The 20,800-nt window shown below is 40.7% G+C and overlaps 1 protein-coding gene across 1 annotated transcript in view; it reads right to left on the reverse strand.

Annotated features, from left to right (window-relative positions):
* slc37a1 (solute carrier family 37 member 1) overlaps positions 1 to 20,800 on the reverse strand; it is a 67,654-nt gene that overhangs the window by 34,899 nt on the left and 11,955 nt on the right. Inside the window, exons 4-8 of the mRNA XM_050048340.1 lie at positions 15,477 to 15,612; positions 14,842 to 14,918; positions 10,172 to 10,338; positions 9,688 to 9,740; positions 3,082 to 3,156 (exon numbers count right to left, since the gene is read on the reverse strand). Coding sequence (XP_049904297.1) covers positions 3,082 to 3,156; positions 9,688 to 9,740; positions 10,172 to 10,338; positions 14,842 to 14,918; positions 15,477 to 15,612 — 508 coding nt within the window. The remainder of the gene's footprint in view (positions 1 to 3,081; positions 3,157 to 9,687; positions 9,741 to 10,171; positions 10,339 to 14,841; positions 14,919 to 15,476; positions 15,613 to 20,800) is intronic.

Raw genomic sequence — 20,800 nt, forward strand, 5'->3', positions numbered from 1 at the left:
CTCTGCAGTTCTCTGCCGCCTGGAAAGACTCGTATTCTCTGGATGACTTTGGTGACCTCAGTGTGGATGTTTGTATGAAGTTGTTTGATTCTCTCTATACTGAGATCTTAGACTCCATTGCACCAATGACTTTAATGCGCGTTAAGCCACAGGCTGAGCCTTGGCTAAATGAGTCCACTTGTGCGCTCAGACGCGCATGTAGACAAGTGGAGAGAAAGTGGAAAAATGATAATCTCCAGATTTCTCGGGATCTCCTACGTGTTTGCCTTCTTAATTATCAGCAAGCTGTTAAAGCTGCTAAAGCTGAATATTTTTCCTCACTTGTCTCCAACAACGCTCACAAACCTCAGAATATTTTTCCTCACTTGTCTCCAACAACGCTCACAAACCTCAGGTTCTTTTTAATGTATTTGATTCACTTGTGAACCCTTGTGATGATGTCTCTGTTGAACCGTCTTCTTCTCTGAGTGAGGACTTTTTGCAATTTTTTGTCAATAAGATTTCGGCTCTTAGACCCCAACTCCCTCAGCCTGCCCAGGACCCCTCAATTCCTACAGCAAGCTCAGCTGCTTTTCACCAGTTTAAGCCTGTCTCACTTTCTGCACGCACTGAAATAGTCGAACATCTTCGCCCTGCTAACTGCCCATCTGACAGCATTCCATCCCGTTTGTTTAAAAAGATTTTCAGCTCAGTTGGGTCTTTTATCTTGTTTCTTATAAATCTGTGTCTCAGCTCTGGATGCGTTCTTTCTTATAAATCTGTGTCTCAGCTCTGGATGCGTTCCATCCTCCTTCAAACATGCCACGGTGCAGCCTCTTTTAAAAAAGAAAAATCTGGATCCCTTGGTTCTTTCTAATTTCAGGCCAATCTCTAAACTTCCGTTTATTTCCAAGGTTTTAGAGAAAGTTGTTTTTAACCAACTCCAAGAATTCTTAGATCAGGCCAACATTGGTGAATTGCTTCAGTCTGGTTTTAAGCCTCTTCACAGTACTGAAACAGCTCTTTTAAAAGTTTTTAATGATCTTCTTTTAAACCTTGATTCTGGTAACTGTGCCTTTTTAATTTTATTAGATCTCACAGCGGCGTTCGATACAGTGGATCACACTATTCTCCTGTCACGTCTCGAGCACTGTGTGGGCATTAAAGGCTCCGCTCTGGAGTGGTTTAAATCTTACCTTGCTGATAGATCCTTCTGTGTGCAGTTGGGGCAGTTTTCCTCCTCTGTGGCCCCTCTGACCTGCGGGGTCCCCCAGGGGTCAGTTCTAGGCCCTCTACTGTTCTCCCTATATATGCTACCCCTGGGGTCGATATTTAGGAAGCATGGTATTCCTTTTCATTGTTTTGCTGATGATGTGCAGGTGTACTTGCCATTAAAGGTCCCCTCCAAGGAATCCCTCCATGCTGTGTTTAATTGCATGAGGGACATTAAAACATGGATGGACCTAAATTTCTTAAAATTAAATGAAAACAAAACGGAGATTGTCCTGTTTGGTCGTCCTGACCTTGTCCAGGTTCTTGCCAGCTCCCTTGGCCCACTAGCACCCTATATAGGTTCCCAGGCCAGAAACCTAGGTGTGATTATTGATGGGGCGTTTAAATTGGACAAGCAGGTCAGCTCTGTGGTTAAGGCTAGCTTTTTTCAGCTTCGGCTCCTAGCCAAAGTCAAACCTTATCTAAGAAGGGCTGATCTAGAAAAGGTTATCCATGCGTTCATTTCATCGCGCTTAGATTATTGTAATTCCCTGTACGTCGGCATCGGCCAATCAGAGCTTAACCGTCTACAGCTTGTGCAGAATGCAGCAGCTCGTCTCCTTACCGGGACAAAGAAATATGAGCACATAACACCAGTGCTCTCTTCGCTTCACTGGCTTCCGGTTAGGTACAGGATTGATTTTAAGATTCTTTTATTTGTGTTTAAGTCTCTGTATGGACTGGCCCCTGAATATTTATCCGACCTTATCAAGGTGCATCGACCCTCCAGAGCCCTGAGGTCAGCTGACCAGTTAGTTCTGGACGTTCCTCGATCCCTCTTAAAATCTAGAGGAGATCGAGCCTTTGCAGTGGCGGCTCCCACGCTGTGGAACGCTTTGCCTCTGTCTGTGCGGTTTGCGACTAGCCTCTATATTTTTAAAACACATCTTAAAACCCACCTGTTTACCCTGGCTTTTGGCTGAGTTGAGTCACCTGTTGTTGTGTCTTGTTTTGTTTTGTTTTCTTCTACCTCTCTGCTTTGTACTGTTTCTGCTTGTATTGTTTATTGGTGCTGATGATTTCATCTTGTAAAGCACTTTGGTTGGCCTTAGGCTTTTAAATGTGCTATATAAATAAACTTGACATTGACACTGACATTGGTTGAATGTAGGTGGGGCTGGAAAAAGGTGATGTGACATACTGCTGTGCACCAATCAGGATTCAGCAACACTTGAATAAGAATCTGATGACTGTGTGTGTGTCTGTGTGTGTGTGTGTGTGTGTGTGTGTGTGTGTGTGTGTGTGTGTGTGTGTTATTTGGTCACATCTGATTAAACCTACACAGTCCTGACAAAGCATATTAGCTCAGTTTTTGAGCGTTAAACTCTTAATAAATAAATAATACCCTAAATACCCTTTTTAAACTTTAACTGTTGCTTGTGTCCTCAATAATATATAATGTTAAAGTGAAAAAAATATTTAAACACTGTTATGGAAAATTATGGGTACCTGACAAGTTATGGGCGTCTGACCCTCTTTTCACCCCTTAGGGTGTCCTGCAAGGCTCACTTTATTACTTTATTGAAGCTTACAAATCATTCCATGCTCTGTAATCCCTCACTTGATAACATCAGATATATGGCAGAGGCCTGGTGTCGCAAAACAGGCCAAAGGTGAACCTTCAGAGAGGCCTTCAGGGTTATGACCCTGTCATTTGTGTCAGGAGATGATACAGCTTAGGACAACAGGCTCTCTGGCGCCATGTGTTGTGACTATGGATGAGCATGTTTTCAGGGGTTTTAAAGTTGTGCATAGCTGAAAAATGTTTATACAACAGTAGGATCACATGTACAATACACACTGCATGATCATACACCCAGTGACACACACCTGGGTTTTGTTGTCCTTGTACTGCAGATACACCCCAGTGTGTCCATTTACACCACTCCAACTCTTGGCTGGAACCTGCTTGAGGAGGGAAAAAATTATATTATTGTTCACACATTAATTTTTTTGTTCATCTCTTATACTTTGACGTCCCTACTCTGTCTGCGGCTCCAAATCCATTGTTTCCTTCTGAAGACAAATCTTTAAAAACACTGCATAAATATATGGTTTCATTTCTTTAAAGGTCTTTTTATTGCACAGTCACAAAGCCATTGTAAATCTTGACAGCCGCGCATACGTGTGCGTGCCCATGCATGTGTGCATGTGTGAACCTACTGCTGCCACATCAGACAGCTGTTGTTTGAGAGACACACATGTGGAGACATGAGCTATGGTGATGGTTGCCATGCTTCTTGTTGAGTGCTACCATGTGTGTCCCTCAAGCTGCATTTACACTGTAGATTAAATGTTACTTTTTATTCAGAACCTCTGTATGTAAGACAGCCTCATCTCCCAGCTGCAGAGATGACTGATAAACCAATTCATGTGTATTTGTTCAATCGATCTTCAAAATAGAATCATAAGGCAGTTAGTTTTTATTATTGCATTATAAAATGTCTACTGGCTACCAAATGTTAAATAAGTCAATCAGATTCTCACTGTAAATAACTAGAAAGTCAAAAACATACAACAGATAAAAGGAAAGGAGATTGTTGTCTGTTAAACTCCAATATAAAGAAAAGATAGATAATATACAGAAGAACAGTTAGACAAACTTATTGTGCACCACTGATTTTGTCTTCACCATCATGATGGGAGGTACAGTATTAGGCATTTGTTGCTGATTCACCTGTGGGTACATTTTCAGTTTAAACTTGTCCCAAATGGGACATCTTGATAAAACACATATTTCAGATACCTTCACTGGTAACACCTGCTGTTAAGTCAGATGTTAAAACAGTATCAATAAATATGCGTGAAACTATCTGTAATCTATCTGTGATCTTTCCCTATATTTTTTTTTTCACCCACAGCATAAAGCAGATTCTCTGACGTCCTGTCTGGAACATAATTCAGGGTGACAAATAAAATCGACAACACTACAGACCATCTTGTGAAGGAGTCACCACAGCCACAATAAAGCTATCAATGAGTTAAAGCAAATGTCATCCAGGGGTGCAAATTGAGGGGGTCAATGACCCCTTCCCTACTTCCAATCCTCCTATTTCTGGCATTTGCATTTGTGGTGCCCCCTAGTGGTCAAATTTATGAAACCTTTCCTGGTACCTCTTAAATACTCCGACGATTTGGGAGTTATGCCCTTTCTCTATCATTTTCATATTGAGACAACATGATCAATATCTTTTTTGTGTCTGTACGTCCAGTGGCTGGGTCTCAGCAGTTAGCATTGCGACTTAACTTAGTGAATACAATTGAATTCTATAGGGCGTCAGTAGCCTACAGTAAAAGTGAACAATTAACGTTACAGAAACCCTGAAGCTGGCATTTCTGCATGTGCATTTAAAATAAACATGTTTAAACATTAATTGGAAAAACGAGAGTCCTTTTTAGTCATTTTAGAAGAAGTTTGATACACGGAACTATAGTGTGTTTACGGCCTGCGCAGAGGGATACACCGGTGAGCAACAGCTGCAGCTGGCTCTGGGACAGGTACACTAGGTTACTCGGTAAAAGCAAACAAAGAGACGACACGGACGATATTACTCACTCGACTGAAAGCTGTCCATCAGCTGCTGCAGGCCTGGGGCGTTTTTTCCAGTTTATCTTAGGAACATGAAAAGATGTTTCAATCACGCCAGGATTAGTGATTGCTGCAAAGTTTTCACTCCTTGTGATGCACTCTCTGCGGCGGTTTTCTTCCTGATGATATATCTCCCCAACAATGATAGCACCAAATCCTATTCTGTGCAGCAAAATGATTCCACCTCCGTAGGCATAGGTTGGTAAGCCCCGCAGCTACACCACCAATCCTCCCCTGACCTCCGTCTCCCCTCGGCCCCTTGTGTTCCGCCGCTTCGGAGGATTCAGCCTTTCTTCTCACCCGCTCAGCATCCAACACCTGGAGTTCCTCATCTGTATACTCCGGCTCAAACAGGTATGGCTCTGGATCTGTGTCCGCTACAAGAAACTCTTCAAAATCGCGTTCAAAGTCGTCCATTGCAGCTACTATAGTCTGGAGATATCGTTAGGCTAAATCAACAACTGAGCTTTGTTTACAGGCTACGTCTGTACAACACACTATAGTTCCGTGTATCAAACTTCTTCTAAAATGACTAAAAAGGACTCTCGTTTTTCCAATTAATGTTTAAACATGTTTATTTTAAATGCACGTGCAGAAATGCCAGCTTCAGGGTTTCTGTAACGTTTATTTGTTCACTTTTACTGTAGGCTACTGACCCCCTATAGACTTCAATTGTATTCGCTAAGCTAAGCCGCAATGCTAACCACTGAGGCCCAGCCACTGGACGTACAGACACAAAAAAAGATATCGATCATGTTGTCTCAGTATGAAAATGATAGAGAAAGGGCATAACTCCCAAATCGTCTGAGTATTCCTTTAAGACATTGCTTGCAAGGTTTGTGATGATTGGCCCAAAAGCTGTGGAGTCATTTGCTGAGCCACGCCCCCTTTAAAGTTCTTTGGTAAATATCAATATCAATAACAGTTAAAGCGTTGGTGATAAAATTCTGTAAAAAAAAAAAAAAATCGCACATCATTCTGCTGGTCTCAGGTATATTGTCAAATATTTTGGTGACATTTGGTTAAAATGAGATGAAATACAAAATGTTGTGCATACAGAACAAATTACAACAAGATAATGAATATCACTGTGAGCTAACTGTTAAACAGACCTGAACACCATTTGAAACGTGACATCTAGTATCCAAAGAATGTTTTTGGCAATGGTGGTTGCATTTAGATGAAGACTTTTGGAGTATAGATGTTAATTAATTTTCCATATTCTCAAAGATATAGAGATACAGACTTCTGAATTGACTTTAGGCTGCATCACGGCAAAGTTTTGTCACAATTCAGTGGATGTGCTGAAAAAATTTCAGCTGTGTAGGACACACTGGTGATTTATCATGATTTTCTGAAGTATGGAATGTGAAATGTCTTGAAATTTAGATTTAATGTAATAAGCCGCGCCCCCTTTAAGAAATCATTTTCAAATTTTGTGCATCGACTGAGACATGACCCTTGATGATGCAAACCAAGTATCGTACAAATATCTCTAGCTGATTTTGAGATATCAACTATTTGCATGTGTAGCGCCCCCTGTTGGTCGATTTGAATCAAACTTTCAGGGTATGATTCAGATATGTATGTCGATATTTCCTACAAGTTTTGTGACAATTGGCTCAATGGTTAAGGAGTAAACTCCATTAATGTGCTGAGCCACACCCCCTCTAAAGTTCATTGGTCAATATCATCAAAAAGCAACGACACTTCAAAAAGTTGTTGATAACTTTTAAAGAGCTTCATCTTATAAGGATTCAAAGAGTGTTTGGTACAATTCCAACCAGCGCCTTAGGACAAGATGTCAAGTGTTTTTCAAAAAATTCAATATGGTGGAAAATCTAGTGGGCGGACCTTCACCTGAACATGTGTGTCCAATATCAAGTCAATCTGACATACGGTGCGAGGGTGGTGGCCTTTGAAAACAAAATTTCGTCAAACCTTAATTATAGCAACTCATCTGGCCTAATGGTATTATATTTCTTGAGCACCTTTTGCATACAACTTCCAATCATTGGTCTCTACGATGTTCCATCTCATGGGAATTTGCGAACACATTTTTGAATAATAACAATAATAATAATGATAATAACTATTAAAGCTGCAAGCAGCGATGAATGGGCCCTCTCACCTTCACGCAACTCGGGGGTGATGGCAGGACACAGACGTACTTCCTGTTTCTTGTAGGTGGTGCTATGTCTATGACTGAAAATTGTCACATAGATGTGTCCAGGGTGGGACTATTATCAAACATGTGAAGTGTGGTGCAGATTGGACCATTTACTCCAAAGTTATAGCAATTTTGTGTTTCACGGCGAGACATTAAAATCTGATGCCATGCCACAGCCACACCATTCAATCCTGACCCTTAAAGGCCCATTTATGCTCAACGTTAAATACGGATCCGGATACGGAGGGAGCCTTCTGTCCATGCTCCGTGTTCATTTCGTCCGTATTTCTGCACGTTTCCATAAAACTTACGGATACGGGCCAAACGGAGCAGTACCACCGGGAACCATGGGGGCAGTGTTGCTGTCACTATCCGATACGTAGCTCTAGTGAGACACGAAGAAGAAATAACAATTCAATTTCTCTCATCGGCAGTACTAGAGAAAAGAATTCTCCGTCCTCCAGTCGCTATGTATTTAACGGCCTCACCGACCAACGCCTCCTACAACGCTGCCTCTGTTTTTGTCTTTTATGCAAGAGGTACATTATCAATATCTCTTCCACAGTCGCTATGTTTGTTTTTGAGTTTGTTGTTGTCATAAACTTTTGACGCTGGGCTGCCTCCTGGTGGATATATTGGTTAACATCCATGCCAACGTAAAGGGTGCATGAAAGTATGTGGGCAGTGACGGTAACATCGTTTGAAACGGACGTATACATTTTTGTACGTAAAGGGAGCATAAATGGGCCTTAAGAATACACTAATGATATGTCATGATTTTGTACATCAAATATAAACAACATGTAAATTTCACATAAATCAAAAGATAAATATCTTTAAAAGACATATTTCCTGTTGCCAGTAGGTGGCGTTATGTGTAATACTGAATATTGGCAAATAGATGTGTTCAGGGCGGGACTGTCATCAATCCTGTGAAGTTTGGGGAAGATTGGACTATGTATGCTGGAGTTACAAACCACTTCCTGTTTATGGCGACACATGGAAGTTTAACGCCTTGCCACAGTCACATGGTTTGACGAAAACTCAAGCCTGTAATAACTTTTCTTCTTCAAGGTCTTTCAGTGGGACAGACCAATGTTTGAAGTCGATTGGATAAAATCTCTAGGACTAGTTCATTAATTTAAGAGCCCTGGAAATGGCCAAAAAGCACTAAAGTGGCACAAGTAAATTCAAAATGGCAGACTTCCTGTTTGGTTTGGAGCATGGCTCCAACAGGCTTTTTTGTACGTCTCAGAGTGTTACATGTGCCTACCAAGTTTCATACATGCAGGTGAAACCAGCTTTGGGGTCTGCTTTGTCGAAATTTTGGAGTTGGCACTGTTGAGCTATCTTGGCATATCAAAACACATAAATGATAACACAACAGAAAAGGCAGAAAGACAACAGAATTTGCTACCCCTAATGTGTGTGCCACATTTGGTGAGTTTTCAAGCATCCCTTGTCGGATAAAATCTCTAGGAGGAGTTTGTTCATTTATGAGCCCTGGAAATGGCCAAAAATGCACAGTAAATTCAAAATGGCCGACTTCCTGTTGGGTTTGGAGTATGGCTCCAAGAGGCTTTTTTGTATGTCTTGGACTGCAACATGTGTCTACCAAGTTTCATACAAGTAGGTGAAAGCAGCTTCGGGGGCTGCATCGTCGAAATTTTGTAGGGGGCGCTACTGAGCCATTTTGTGACACCCCTCAACCATACCCATATCAAATGTAGATTTTGGCCAGTTTACATAAGTGTGCAAAGTTTCATGAGTTTTTGAGTACCCTAAACCTCAAAAATGCACTTCTTTTCAGAGAAAAAAAATTCCTTGCATTTCAATAGGGTCCTCGCACTGCTTGGTGCTCGGGCCCTAATAAAACAGGACAAAAACATTAGGGTTTCAGCCCTTCAGGCTTGAACCCCTAATAACATGGCAACAACAATCATTTATCATCTCTATTATATGGAGGCTGGGTAAGGGACTCCTGGTTCTCATAGTTTTACACATTTGTGGACATTTACAGCCACTGTTCTTCTTTGAGTTCAATTAATCAATCAATCAATCAATTTTATTTATAAAGCCCAATATTACAAATCACAATTTGCCTAAGAGGGCTTTACAGCATACGACATCCCTCTGTCCTTTGGACCCTCACAGCGGATAACAGAAAGAGTTGGCTGCTAACTGCTTCTAGCTGGTTTTAAAAACCCTGGCGGTGGGTGACACACTTAACACGTTGCCACAATGTCACACTCATCCCATCTATGGTCCTGTCCTGCCAGCTGTCCTTTTTATACGGACATCGAATTTGGTGCTATCACTATCTCCGCTGCTGGCTCAAAGGCAAAATAACCCTGTCTCCCCATTCTGCAATCACACCTTTTATACAAAACGGCCAATACGAAACCAAATACAATTCACGCCTTGAACGGGCAGTGAAAAAGGGGTTATGTAAGCACCTAGCAAAATACTCAAAACAGCTTCTGTGGTAGTTCCCACTGCAATTGTTGTCACCAAGACCACATTTTGCCATGATGAGATGCACACAGGCTCACAAGGTGGAAACAATACCTGCTGTCATGATTGTTATTGCGGCTGATAAAAATCTAAATACAAAGAAAATAAGCAACTGTCTTTCTACTTACTGAAAAAAGAAACAAGAAAAACTCTCTGTACTCACACTCTTGCCCGGAGACGTATTTTGAGCATACATGCTTTTCACGTCATTTGGATCTGGAGAGGGGAAAAAGATGTCATAACGTTACTATGATACTCGTCCATTTACGGCTGCGAAGTCCTGCAAAGAGCTGCTGCTGTTTGTCAGCAAGCTACCAAACTAGAAAAAAAAAACAAAAAAAAAACACGGAGCAGGCTGTCTTAACTTACCACTCTGACAGCTAGTTACAGTTCTTTCTTTACATAATTAAACATGTTTTTTCAGCAAGCCAGATACCTCTGTAAAAACCATGAGTGAATGAATTAATGTAGTAAATGGAAACTTACTTTACTAAGGAACAAAGAGCCAATTAATGTGCGCACTTGTTTATAAGTGTATTAATTGCACAAGACACTCAAGACTTCATACTCAATAAGAAACAAATCTAGCCAGTTGGTAAAATATAAACATATTGCTGCCCTCCAACCAATGGGGGGGCTGCACTCACGCTCAATGAGGAAGAGGAAGCAGACGATGCCCATGAAAGCAATAATGAGCCCTGGTACAATGAAGGACAGGCCCCAGTTGGAGGAGACCCAGTAGCCTGCGATCAGAGAGCCCAGGATGTTTCCCACTGAGGTGTGAGAGTTCCACAACCCCATGATGAGTCCACGCCTGACAGAAAGACACACACATCCACATCCAGGTGTTAGTGACTTTCAGAGGCAGCAAGTTCTCTCTCAATCTCTTCTTTGCTGGACATATATCTTCCTGTGTGCTAAACTTAGTCAGTTCATTCCTCTCAAAGGCAAATGCATCATACCTCCGCTTACTGAAATGCTGCACATTCTCCATATTCGCCAAAATGTGTATGAACACTTTTTAAGTCAATGGAAAAAAAAGAAATCCAAACTTGTTTCCTACATTACAATGAATAAGAAGCATTCTACAGAGAAAACATTTTCCCAACAACCAACACTGCAGTCCACTAAATATAAAAAAAACACTAAGAGGGTGCAGTTGTACAGTAAAAGGCAAATGTTTCACATCAGAAACAGTAAACTGAACAGTCCTTCAACAGCACTATGTACCGTTTCTACTGTTTCTCTGCACTCAGTCAGACTTTCCCAAGTGCTGGATATCATGTCAAAGTAGACAGAAAATGTTTTTTGAGTTAAATCAGAAATGCACCTTTAGCCTTGAGCTGGGGTACAGACACAGTGTCAACAAATTGTTGTTCACAAACCACTTATTAGCAGTGGTATTGAAGAACGAGGATCACACATTAGATTACATTTACCTGCTGAGTATTTGTTTGGTGTCTCATTCAACAAGCCAAGGTGCAACACATAAGACATTCTCATGTCTGCAGGTCATTGGCAGAAAGCTAATGTAGGCTGTGGTTCACATTCTGTGGCTCTTTTCTGTGTCTGTCATTGCGGTCTTGTTGTTAGACAGTGTCACTGTCAGCTGATAACAGAATAGTAATGGTCTTTATTTTAAGCTAATACTTTAAAAACAATGTTGAGCACTGAGCCCTGAAATAACAAACAAAAGGCACCCAAAGCGCTTAACAAAAATGCAACTCAATGACATACTACTTACTTACTTCATACTCAAAGGAAAATATTGTACTACTAAATTTATCTGACAGAGACATGTTACTGCACATTCAGATTTTAATCACAGAATATCCTACTATTAAATGGAGAAACCTCTGTCCCTGCGTCTGTCATCATCCGTTTTCCTCCTCACTGCTTTGACCTATTTCTCTGAACTTGCACATAGGCTTTCATCTTGGTCATGTGCAGACAGCCACAATGCCCTTTTTGCATTTTTCCCACATTTCTACTGTTTATATTGTCGTTTTTTCCACTACCCATTCATACTGTGAGCACCATTAGCAGCGCGAGCTGCGCATGCACGGAGAACACCTGCACTCGGACCACAGTTTATGGCTGGGACATGCAATTCCAAGCACCAACACTTGCTGAAGACTAAGGTAATTATTTTACTGAACATACGCGCGTCTGTGTGCGCGCGTCTGTGTCTGTGTGCGCGAGCCAGCCATTACGTATTTTTCACTTTACTGAAATTAGCCTACAAACATTATAAGCTAAACATTGCGCTGTGCACTTTGCACTGTTTTTTTCATTCTTTCTCAGTGTTGCGTGTGTATGTGTGTACCTGTGTGCCCGCGCACGGCCCCGCGCACGCGCGTGCCTCCGTGCCGTCAGCCAAAACTATGCTCCACATATTTTGCCATAAAGCATGTTTCTAAATACAGTGTGCATTGTTTGACACGGCCCGCGCACGCACGTGCCTCCATACCGTCAGCCAAAACTATGCTCCACGTATTTTGCCATAAAGCGTGTTTCTAAATACAGTGTGCATTGGTTTGACACGACCCGCGCATGCACGTGCCTCCATGCCGTCAGCCAAAACTATGCTCCACGTATTTTGCCATAAAGCACGTTTCTAAATACAGTGTGCATTGTTTGTCTTACATTAATATTTATTACACAGTGCATTTACAGTACTCTCATTTTGCATCTCCTCTAATATACTGTTTTTGATTTCTTATTCCTCTATACATAACACATCCCTGGGTATGGACTAGCAACAATTAAAACATGATGCCTTATTATTCAATATACTATCCTTGATTGGGTGTTAAGTAAATGTAATTACATTGTCCTGATAATACCGCTCTTTCTTTCTTTTCTTTTTTTTAACTGTGTGGTATTATGCCTCAAAAAGCCTGTCAAGTTTCTATTACAGTTTACATCTATGTCTGTGAAAACATGGATGCGTCACACACATTTTCCCCCCGGCAGCACAGATCTGTACAACATTAGTGTAACCAATTCAGGATCTGACCAAATGTCTCCCCTTCTGTTCCTCAGATATGACGTTAAGTAATGGCCAGAAAACCGTTTTTGCAGAACATTCTGACATTACAGTGAAGTTGACCTTTGGGATCTAAAATGTCATCACTTTATCATTATATCCAACTAGACATTTGTGTGAAATTATGTCATGATTGTGAATGAATTCCTGAATTATAGCTAAAAACATGTTTTGTGAGGTCACAGTGGCCTTGGCTTTTCACTTTCGACCACCAAATTCGAACCAGTTAATCCTGGAGTCCAAAAAGATATTTGTGCCAAATTTGAAGAAATTCCCTCACGGTGGTCATGAGGTATCGCATTCACAAGAATGCGACAGATGAGGTCACAGTGACCTTGACTTTTGACCATCAAAATCTGATCAGTTCATTGTTAAGTCCAAGTGAACATTTGTGCAAATTTATAGAACTCCATCAAAGTATTCATGAGATATCACATTCATGAGAATGGGATGGATGGACTGATGGCTGGATGGGCAAGTGGACAGACGGACAACCCAAAAATATAATGCCTTCGGCCATGGCTATCACTGGTGCAGAGGCATAAAAAGTTTTAAGCAGAACCTCTACCAAGGCCAGAAACAACATTCCCAGTTAGATTAAGGGTGAGAGGTAAAGATTCTCTTTGCCTGGGGCTCCCACATCAGTATATTCACAATAAATCCACCCCTGAGAAACACACTCTTCGTGGCTACTCACTAGGGCTGTCAAAAAAAATTTGAAGTTCGAAATATATTCGAATATATATATTTTTTTATAAGTTCGAACCTAAATTTGATAATTCGAATATCATTAATAATTAATTAATACTATTAATAATGTTGTATATCACGGCGAATCATGCTCATACATGTTTATTTATGTTCATAACGTTCATTTCCAGCCCCTATAGTAGGCCTACGTCAATCAAGCGCGCCAACTTTGGGGGATCAAACCAAAAACATTCATTATTATATATTGATAGGAAAGGTGAAAATGGCGACAGTTGAGGGGGAGGAGTTGGTCCCATTAGAGCAGCAGAAGTTCTGTGTGGGATTTCTTTGGATTCGTGGATAAAAGCCATGTTAAATGCAAGCTTTGCAAAGCACCCTCACTTTCACAAACTAGTACATCTGTGTGATGACGAGAAGCAGATTGTCTACAGTAACGTTTGGGCGGAGATGGCTCGCGCACAAGCTGGGCCAGAGAGGGACGCAGAGACGGAGGGAGAGGCGCCGACGGAGGAGCCTGCTGCGCCAACACCACCCACTGCGCTGTCCGCGATGTGTGACCTGTTCGGGGAGACACACAGAGAGAGTGTTGCACCTGCTGCCTCCCTGCCTACCCTTTTTGGCCTTGGTTACCCTTGTAACAAAGTTCACCAATGTCCTCTATTAGAGCGAGTATCACGTTCATATTGCACCAGCAATAAGCAGCTTTTTTTTGTGTGTGTTTTTTTGTAAAAAAAATATTATTCGAACTCTACTAAATTAATTCGAAATATTCGAACTCAATTTCATGGCGTTTTTGACAGCCCTACTACTCACAGTCAGAAACACTAGTGAAATACTTTATTGATTTATTAATTTGCAAACAGGTGTATTAGTCACTTGCTTTGACAAGTACTCCGATTACAAAGTAGAACATGGATTTAAGTAGGGGAGTTATTTTACTGGTAGTAACGCTATTAGCGTTGTAATTTAGTTTGGTAAAGAAAAATACACCCAATGCGTGGCTTCTCACAGTAAACCCCCCCCCCCCCCCCTCCCAAAAAAAAAAAAAAAAGTTTGACACTGCAGAGCCCTGAGGCCCTGCGTCCACTGCTGCCCAGAGCCACAGAGCTTATGATTATTCAAAGTTTATTAAGCGTGCTGTGTGTCCAAATTGCACCAAATTTGACACTGCACATCCTTGGATCTCCCGCAATACACCCTGCAAATGTGAAGTAAATTGGATAAATGGTTCTAAAGATTTGCAAAGGACATACATGTACATACAGGCAGAGAAAAAGTTTTAAAAGGCCCTTTTTAAACATTAGGTTTTTCTCAAAAGAGAGCATGACGTGATTTACTATGCAAATACGCAGACTGTAGTGGAAATGATACTACCAGCTTTGTCATAAGGAGTTAAAATAACACAGCAATAATAAAACTTACCTGACACACTGCCCCAGAAATCATCCAAAAACACAATCTGGTCATGAAATGTGCTTTACAACAGAAGCTTAACTGAATTCCATATTTGATTTTTTTTCCCCCTGCTAAAGTCAGTCACAAATGGTATGACCTTACCTTCCTTTCCCAAACCAGTTACCAATGCAGGTCACTACACTGGGCCAGCCAGTGGTTTGGACCAAGCCATTGGCCACCTGGAATCACAAGATGATGAATGAGGACAGTATTCATTTTACAGAAAGGTACTGGAAATACAGCTACACATATTATTTGTGTGACCATGTGTAATTGCATGGATACATAAACCTGTGATTATGTAGTGTATGTGTATGCGTGTGTGTGTGTGTGTGTGTGTGTGTGTGTGTGTGTGTGTGTGTGTGTGTGTGTGTGTGTGTGTGTCTCCGTGTCTGTGAACATTCATTTGTAATTTGGAATGGCAGAACAGGTTATTCATTTATCTTTTTCTGTGGCAATACATACAGAAGCTTCCTTGTGCAGGATATTTTTACTACCAGCTTCAGCCATATCTAGCTAACCTGTGCCCCATGCACAGAGCTGAGGAGAATTCCCCTTCCAGCAAATGCATCTGTGTGTATCGTTGTCACATGTCTATTGTGTATGTGCCTGCTGGCTCTATTTTCATGACAGTGCTATGGGTAGCGCAAGCATTGCACGTTGGCGCAATAACCCTCAGGGTCTCTGCTTCAACGTTGTGTTTTTGTGATTTACTAATGTGCTGTGATGTGTCTCACCTGGACAAATATATAGAAGCCCAGGTTGTGGATGTTGTAGACATAACCCAGTCCAAATAGGCAGGTGAACAGGCCACTGGTCAGCATGCCCACTGTTAGATATAGTCGGATAGGCAGGCGCTCCCCGATAATGCCACTGTATGGGTGCACAGTGTTGACATCATATTAACCACAAAAACTTACTCTGATCAATAAGGTTGTTCAGTGCCTCCCTGCATGTAAGCTTTGTTTCAGAATCATCACAGAGGAGCTGATGTTTCAGTTCTGTCTGTTTGTCTGTCTGTCTGTTAAGTAGCAAGTAAGCTAAAAAAACAGTGAGAAATAACTAACCAAAGGTGATTAGTTTACAGTGATGATCCAGGTCCAGAAACTTTAAAAGAAATTACTTACATTGACAGATCACGGTATTATAAATGTATATTTCTGCTATCTACCCCTCAACAACCTCACTTATCTGAGTGACATTTTTGCTACATAGCTGTGTAACGCAGTATCTAATTCAATACATTTTAAAGTTAAAATGAAGTATAGAAGCAGCCTGTGCAGTCTTGGTAAAGATAACAGAAAAAAAGATGACATTACATATGATTTGTTGAAAGGTTAGAGAAGCAAGAAAAAGAAGTGCAATTGTGATGAATACTTGCAGATTTCCAAAACACAGACAAAAGTTACAGTAGCATCTTCTCTTTGAGCTCCTCTTGTCAAACAGTGGCAGCCATGGTTAGAGATGCAGTTTAGTAGTGTGAGGCTTAGCTGTCATGGGGGAGGCTTAGCTCTCATGGCAGTGCTTGCTTGGTGAACGCAACTCTCGTGGGACGGTGCATGAGTCAACATGGCAGCCCCCAACTGCTAGATTCCAGACCCAAACACCATATCTCATCAGACATAAAATTTTTCTTTTTTTCCTACCGGACTTTACCGACCTGGAGCACCTAGAAGAATACACTGACACATGTTTCAACTGATTCTGCATCATGAATAAGGACAAAACAGACAACGATAAAAAGGGGAAATCCAACTCCAATCCGAATGCCAAACGAGTCCGTCCAGAGTCACTCTCCAGCCCGGATACATCACCATCCTCACCGCCCAAACCACTGTGCAGCACAGAGGTAAGCAACATTCTAATCTCCACTGAAAATAAACTCACAGGACTTGATGGCAGAATTGCGTTGATTGAGGTTTTGCACAGGGAATTCCAGGCACTCCGCCACAGCCTGGAATTCAGCCAAGACCAGATCGAAACACTTGTCAAAGAAAATAACTCACTAAAACAGTTCGTTAAAACACTTACCACTCAGCTCACCTCCATCACAGCCAAAAACAAAACCATGAAAGAGAACATTCTGGACTTGCAAACACGCAGCATGAGGGACAAGTTGGTTTTCACTGGCATCTTGGAACAAACCCCAGACGACCCTGAAAAATCTGTTAAGGAATTCATGATCACACAGCTTAAACTACCCACAGAAACAGTCAACATCACTTTTCACCGTGTGCACCGTATGGGATCAAAGAACATCAACAACAGACCACTACCAATCGTCGCAAAATTTGAGCACTATAAACAAAAAGAACTAGTTCAATGACAAGGCAGACAGCTAAAAGGAACAAACTATGGAGTCAATGACCAATACCCCTGGGACATTTTACAACGAAGCAAACTACTATTACCAATCCAGAAACAACTGATGAAAGAAGGCAAAAGAGCAGTTATCTCAGTGGACGGTTATACCGTGATAAGGACATAACCCTCTGGCTCTTCTAGACCCCGACCCCCTTCTCTCTCCAACAGATGCATTGACATGAGCAGGGCTAAATTAAAATCATCACATTTCAACCACTTGTTTTCTGCTAATTACAACACAAAACAAAGAGCCATTAAACAATTACAGATCCTGAAGGGTGTTTTATCATCATTAACATATCAATCAACAATAACCCACTAACAATCGGCAATGTGTACGGCCCAAACATAGATGAGCCATCCTTCTTCCGTAATTTTTTTCTCTCTATTTCAAACATCTCCAATTGTCCAGTCATAATAGGAGGCCACTTTAACAAAGATATTGACCCATCACTAGACAGATCTAACATTGCAAACAATAAGCGTACTTGACAATTCACAGAAACAATAAAACAGTTCATGAGTGATTTTGGTCTTGGCGGTAGTTGGAGACTGCAACACCTGAGACTGCTTAAGAATTCTCGCTCTACTCACCAGTTCACCATTCATATTCTCACATTAATTTTTTCCTCACCAGCAACTCAATTATATCTAATATCTCCGAGTCAAAGATTCACCCCATCATTATAAGCGATCATGCCCCTGTTAAATTTACTTGGAATAGAATCAGTCCACATAAACCGATCACCAGATAGCGCTTTACCCCGCTCTCCTTAAAGACCCTGAATTCTACAGTTATATTAAAAGAGAGTGGGCATTCTTCCTGGAAATGGATGATAATAATAATAATATATTTGTTTAAGAAGGGACAGTGTACATCAATGAACATTCCCTTTAAAGAAACAAAAAGAAAATGTAGATGCACCCAATTGCAGCCAAGGGCTGATTTACATTGGTAGTCCCCCTGCCAGATGTTTGTCAGCATAGTTCCTAAAGAAATAATAAAGAATCAATACAGTACACATAAAATATGCATTTACAAAATATAAAATACATTAAGACACATAACGATGTTATTGTCACAGTATAAAGTCGCCCAGCAACACAAATAGTAACATTTCACACATCGTGTTGCCTCCAGTGCCTTAAGTATGTGTAAACTTTACGCCCTGTTTCTGGATGCAACCAAGTAATAATCAGACGGGGGGGGGGGGGAGGGGCTGTATGGGGTGTGTGGATAGAGTGTGAGCCTGTAGCAATGCAGAACATAATTCTTGTTGTAGTTGTGATCAATTGTGGTGGATAACAGTAGTAGATGTAAGGACAGTGGGGGTTAAAGTGCTAGAATAACGGAGAACAATAGAAGTTAAAGTGCTGTAGAGCTGGTTTCCAAGTGCTGTCAGTTACATTGCAGAGTACATGGTAAACAAGTAAACCCGAAACAAAAAAGAGATAAATAAATAGGAGAGCGGAGAGAAAAAAAAAAAAAAAAGAAAAAGAAAAAAAAAGAAAATAATAATAAAAAAAACCAATAATAAATACATTTAAATAATAAGTGAGTACATAAAGAAAGAAAGAAAGAAATCCATAATAAGCACCCAGGGGAAAAGGGACTGTTTGGGGTGTGTAGGTGGAGTGTGAAGCTGCAGCAATGCAAAGTCCAGATCATAGTTATTGTTGTAGTTGTGAGTAATTGATTGTAGGAGTCAGTTATATAGTGAGGTGCATGGTAACTACACACAAAAAGAAAGAAGAAGGGAACCATAAATAAAAAAACAAAGAGTCACTCACAAAAAAGAAAAAAAGAAAAAAAACATATAATGTACATTAGTTCATTAATTGTGGTTACAGGTTTGTGTACTTTTTAGCCACTTCTTTAGATTTATACCCAAAGTCATCTCCAGCCAAACAAAGGAAACCCAGAAAGAAAACATAAATTTCAACTAAATGAAATTATGAGTAAGCAAACTCAATTTTTTTTATACACAGACTTCGACAAGAACATTTCCACCATAGCAATAAATCAGGCAAATACTTGGCAAATCAAATTAAATGAATCAAAGAAAAAACAACAATCTCAGTTATTAAGGACTCAGCAGGGGAGCCAACACATTTACCAGAAGAAATAAATAAATATTCCAAAGTTTTTACTGTAACTTAAACTCATCAGAAAAAGATCCAAATGAAGAAGATATCCACTCATTTCTCAAGAGTATCGACTTACTGCAATTTAGTGAAGACCAAAAAAAACCCATACTTGACTCACCAATAATTCAAGACGAACTTTCCACACCTCACCTTCAGCCACTGTCATCACCAATGGACTAACAAAACAAAACTACACACTGCACAGGGGGACTAGGCAGGAATGCCCACACTCTCTCGCTCCCTATTCACCATTTTCATTGAACCATTAGCAGCTGCCATTTGTCAGAGTGCCTTTATAAAAGGAATCCAAACACATAACACACATCATAAGATCAGTCTTTATGCATCACTTCAAGAAACAATAAATCTCATTGAATCATTCTCCAAAATCTCAGAATATTCAGTTAATTGGAATAAATCATCCATCCTTCCCCTACATAGCAATAGCTGGGATGTGGCAGCCCATACACCACCAATTCCTAATTCCAACTATCTATTCTTAATGATCCCAACTCAACCCACACTTAACTGGTTTAAATCTCTAGATTCAATCATCCCCAGATTCTACTGGAAAAACAAAACACTGAGAATTAAATTAACCACCCTACAAAAATCAAAAACACAAGGTGGACTGGAAGCTCCACATTTTTACCACTACTCTCTGGTTAACCAGCTTCAATACATATTCAAATGCATTCACCCTAACCCATGTGAAAGCATATGGCTAGATATCGAACAAACACTTAGCAAAGACATCTCAATTTCAGACCTACCATTTCTCAGTCAGACAATCAAACGTTAACAATAGCAGCAATTCTGACAGCCTGGTGGAAATTTCACCAAATCACAAACACCCCCCTTACACCATCCAAATATACTCCCATCTGGAATAACCCCGATTTTGTAATTTACAAAAAACCACTCAACTTTCGCACATGGATTGATAAAGGTACCACACATCTTTACCACATCTTTCACAACAACTCCCTGGTTTCATTTTCACACTTGGTCCAGAGGTACGGCATCAGGAGTGAACATTTTTTGGAATATCTGCAACTCAAGTCAGCCATCCAAACAAAACTTAACACTATGATCACTAACCTAGATCTCCCTCCTTCATCCTAAGAACTAACTAACATCTCTTCCTCAAAAAAACTCATCTCTAAAATACATAGAATAATTTCACAATTGGACAAAACACTAACCATACCAGCAGTAAAATGGGAATTAGATCTATCCATCACTCCATATGCCGACTTGTGGACCCATATCTGCAAAATCATCTACTTCATGACTAAAAATGCCAACCTACAACTTATACAATATAAGATACTCCACAGAACTCACTACACTGGGCAAAAAAAATTTAAAATGGGATTTGGATGAGAAACCTGTTCACACTGCACACAAAACATCCTTGATAGCTATGTTCATGCCACCTGGCACTGCACTCCAGTTAAATAATTCCGGAAAGCCACCACCAAGTCATTATCCCTATTCCTGGGCTGCCATGTCCCTGTATCCCCCTCTCTGTGCTTACTTGGAGACA

This window comes from Epinephelus moara, chromosome 7 (genome assembly GCF_006386435.1).
Source record: "Epinephelus moara isolate mb chromosome 7, YSFRI_EMoa_1.0, whole genome shotgun sequence".
NCBI lineage: Eukaryota > Metazoa > Chordata > Actinopteri > Perciformes > Serranidae > Epinephelus > Epinephelus moara.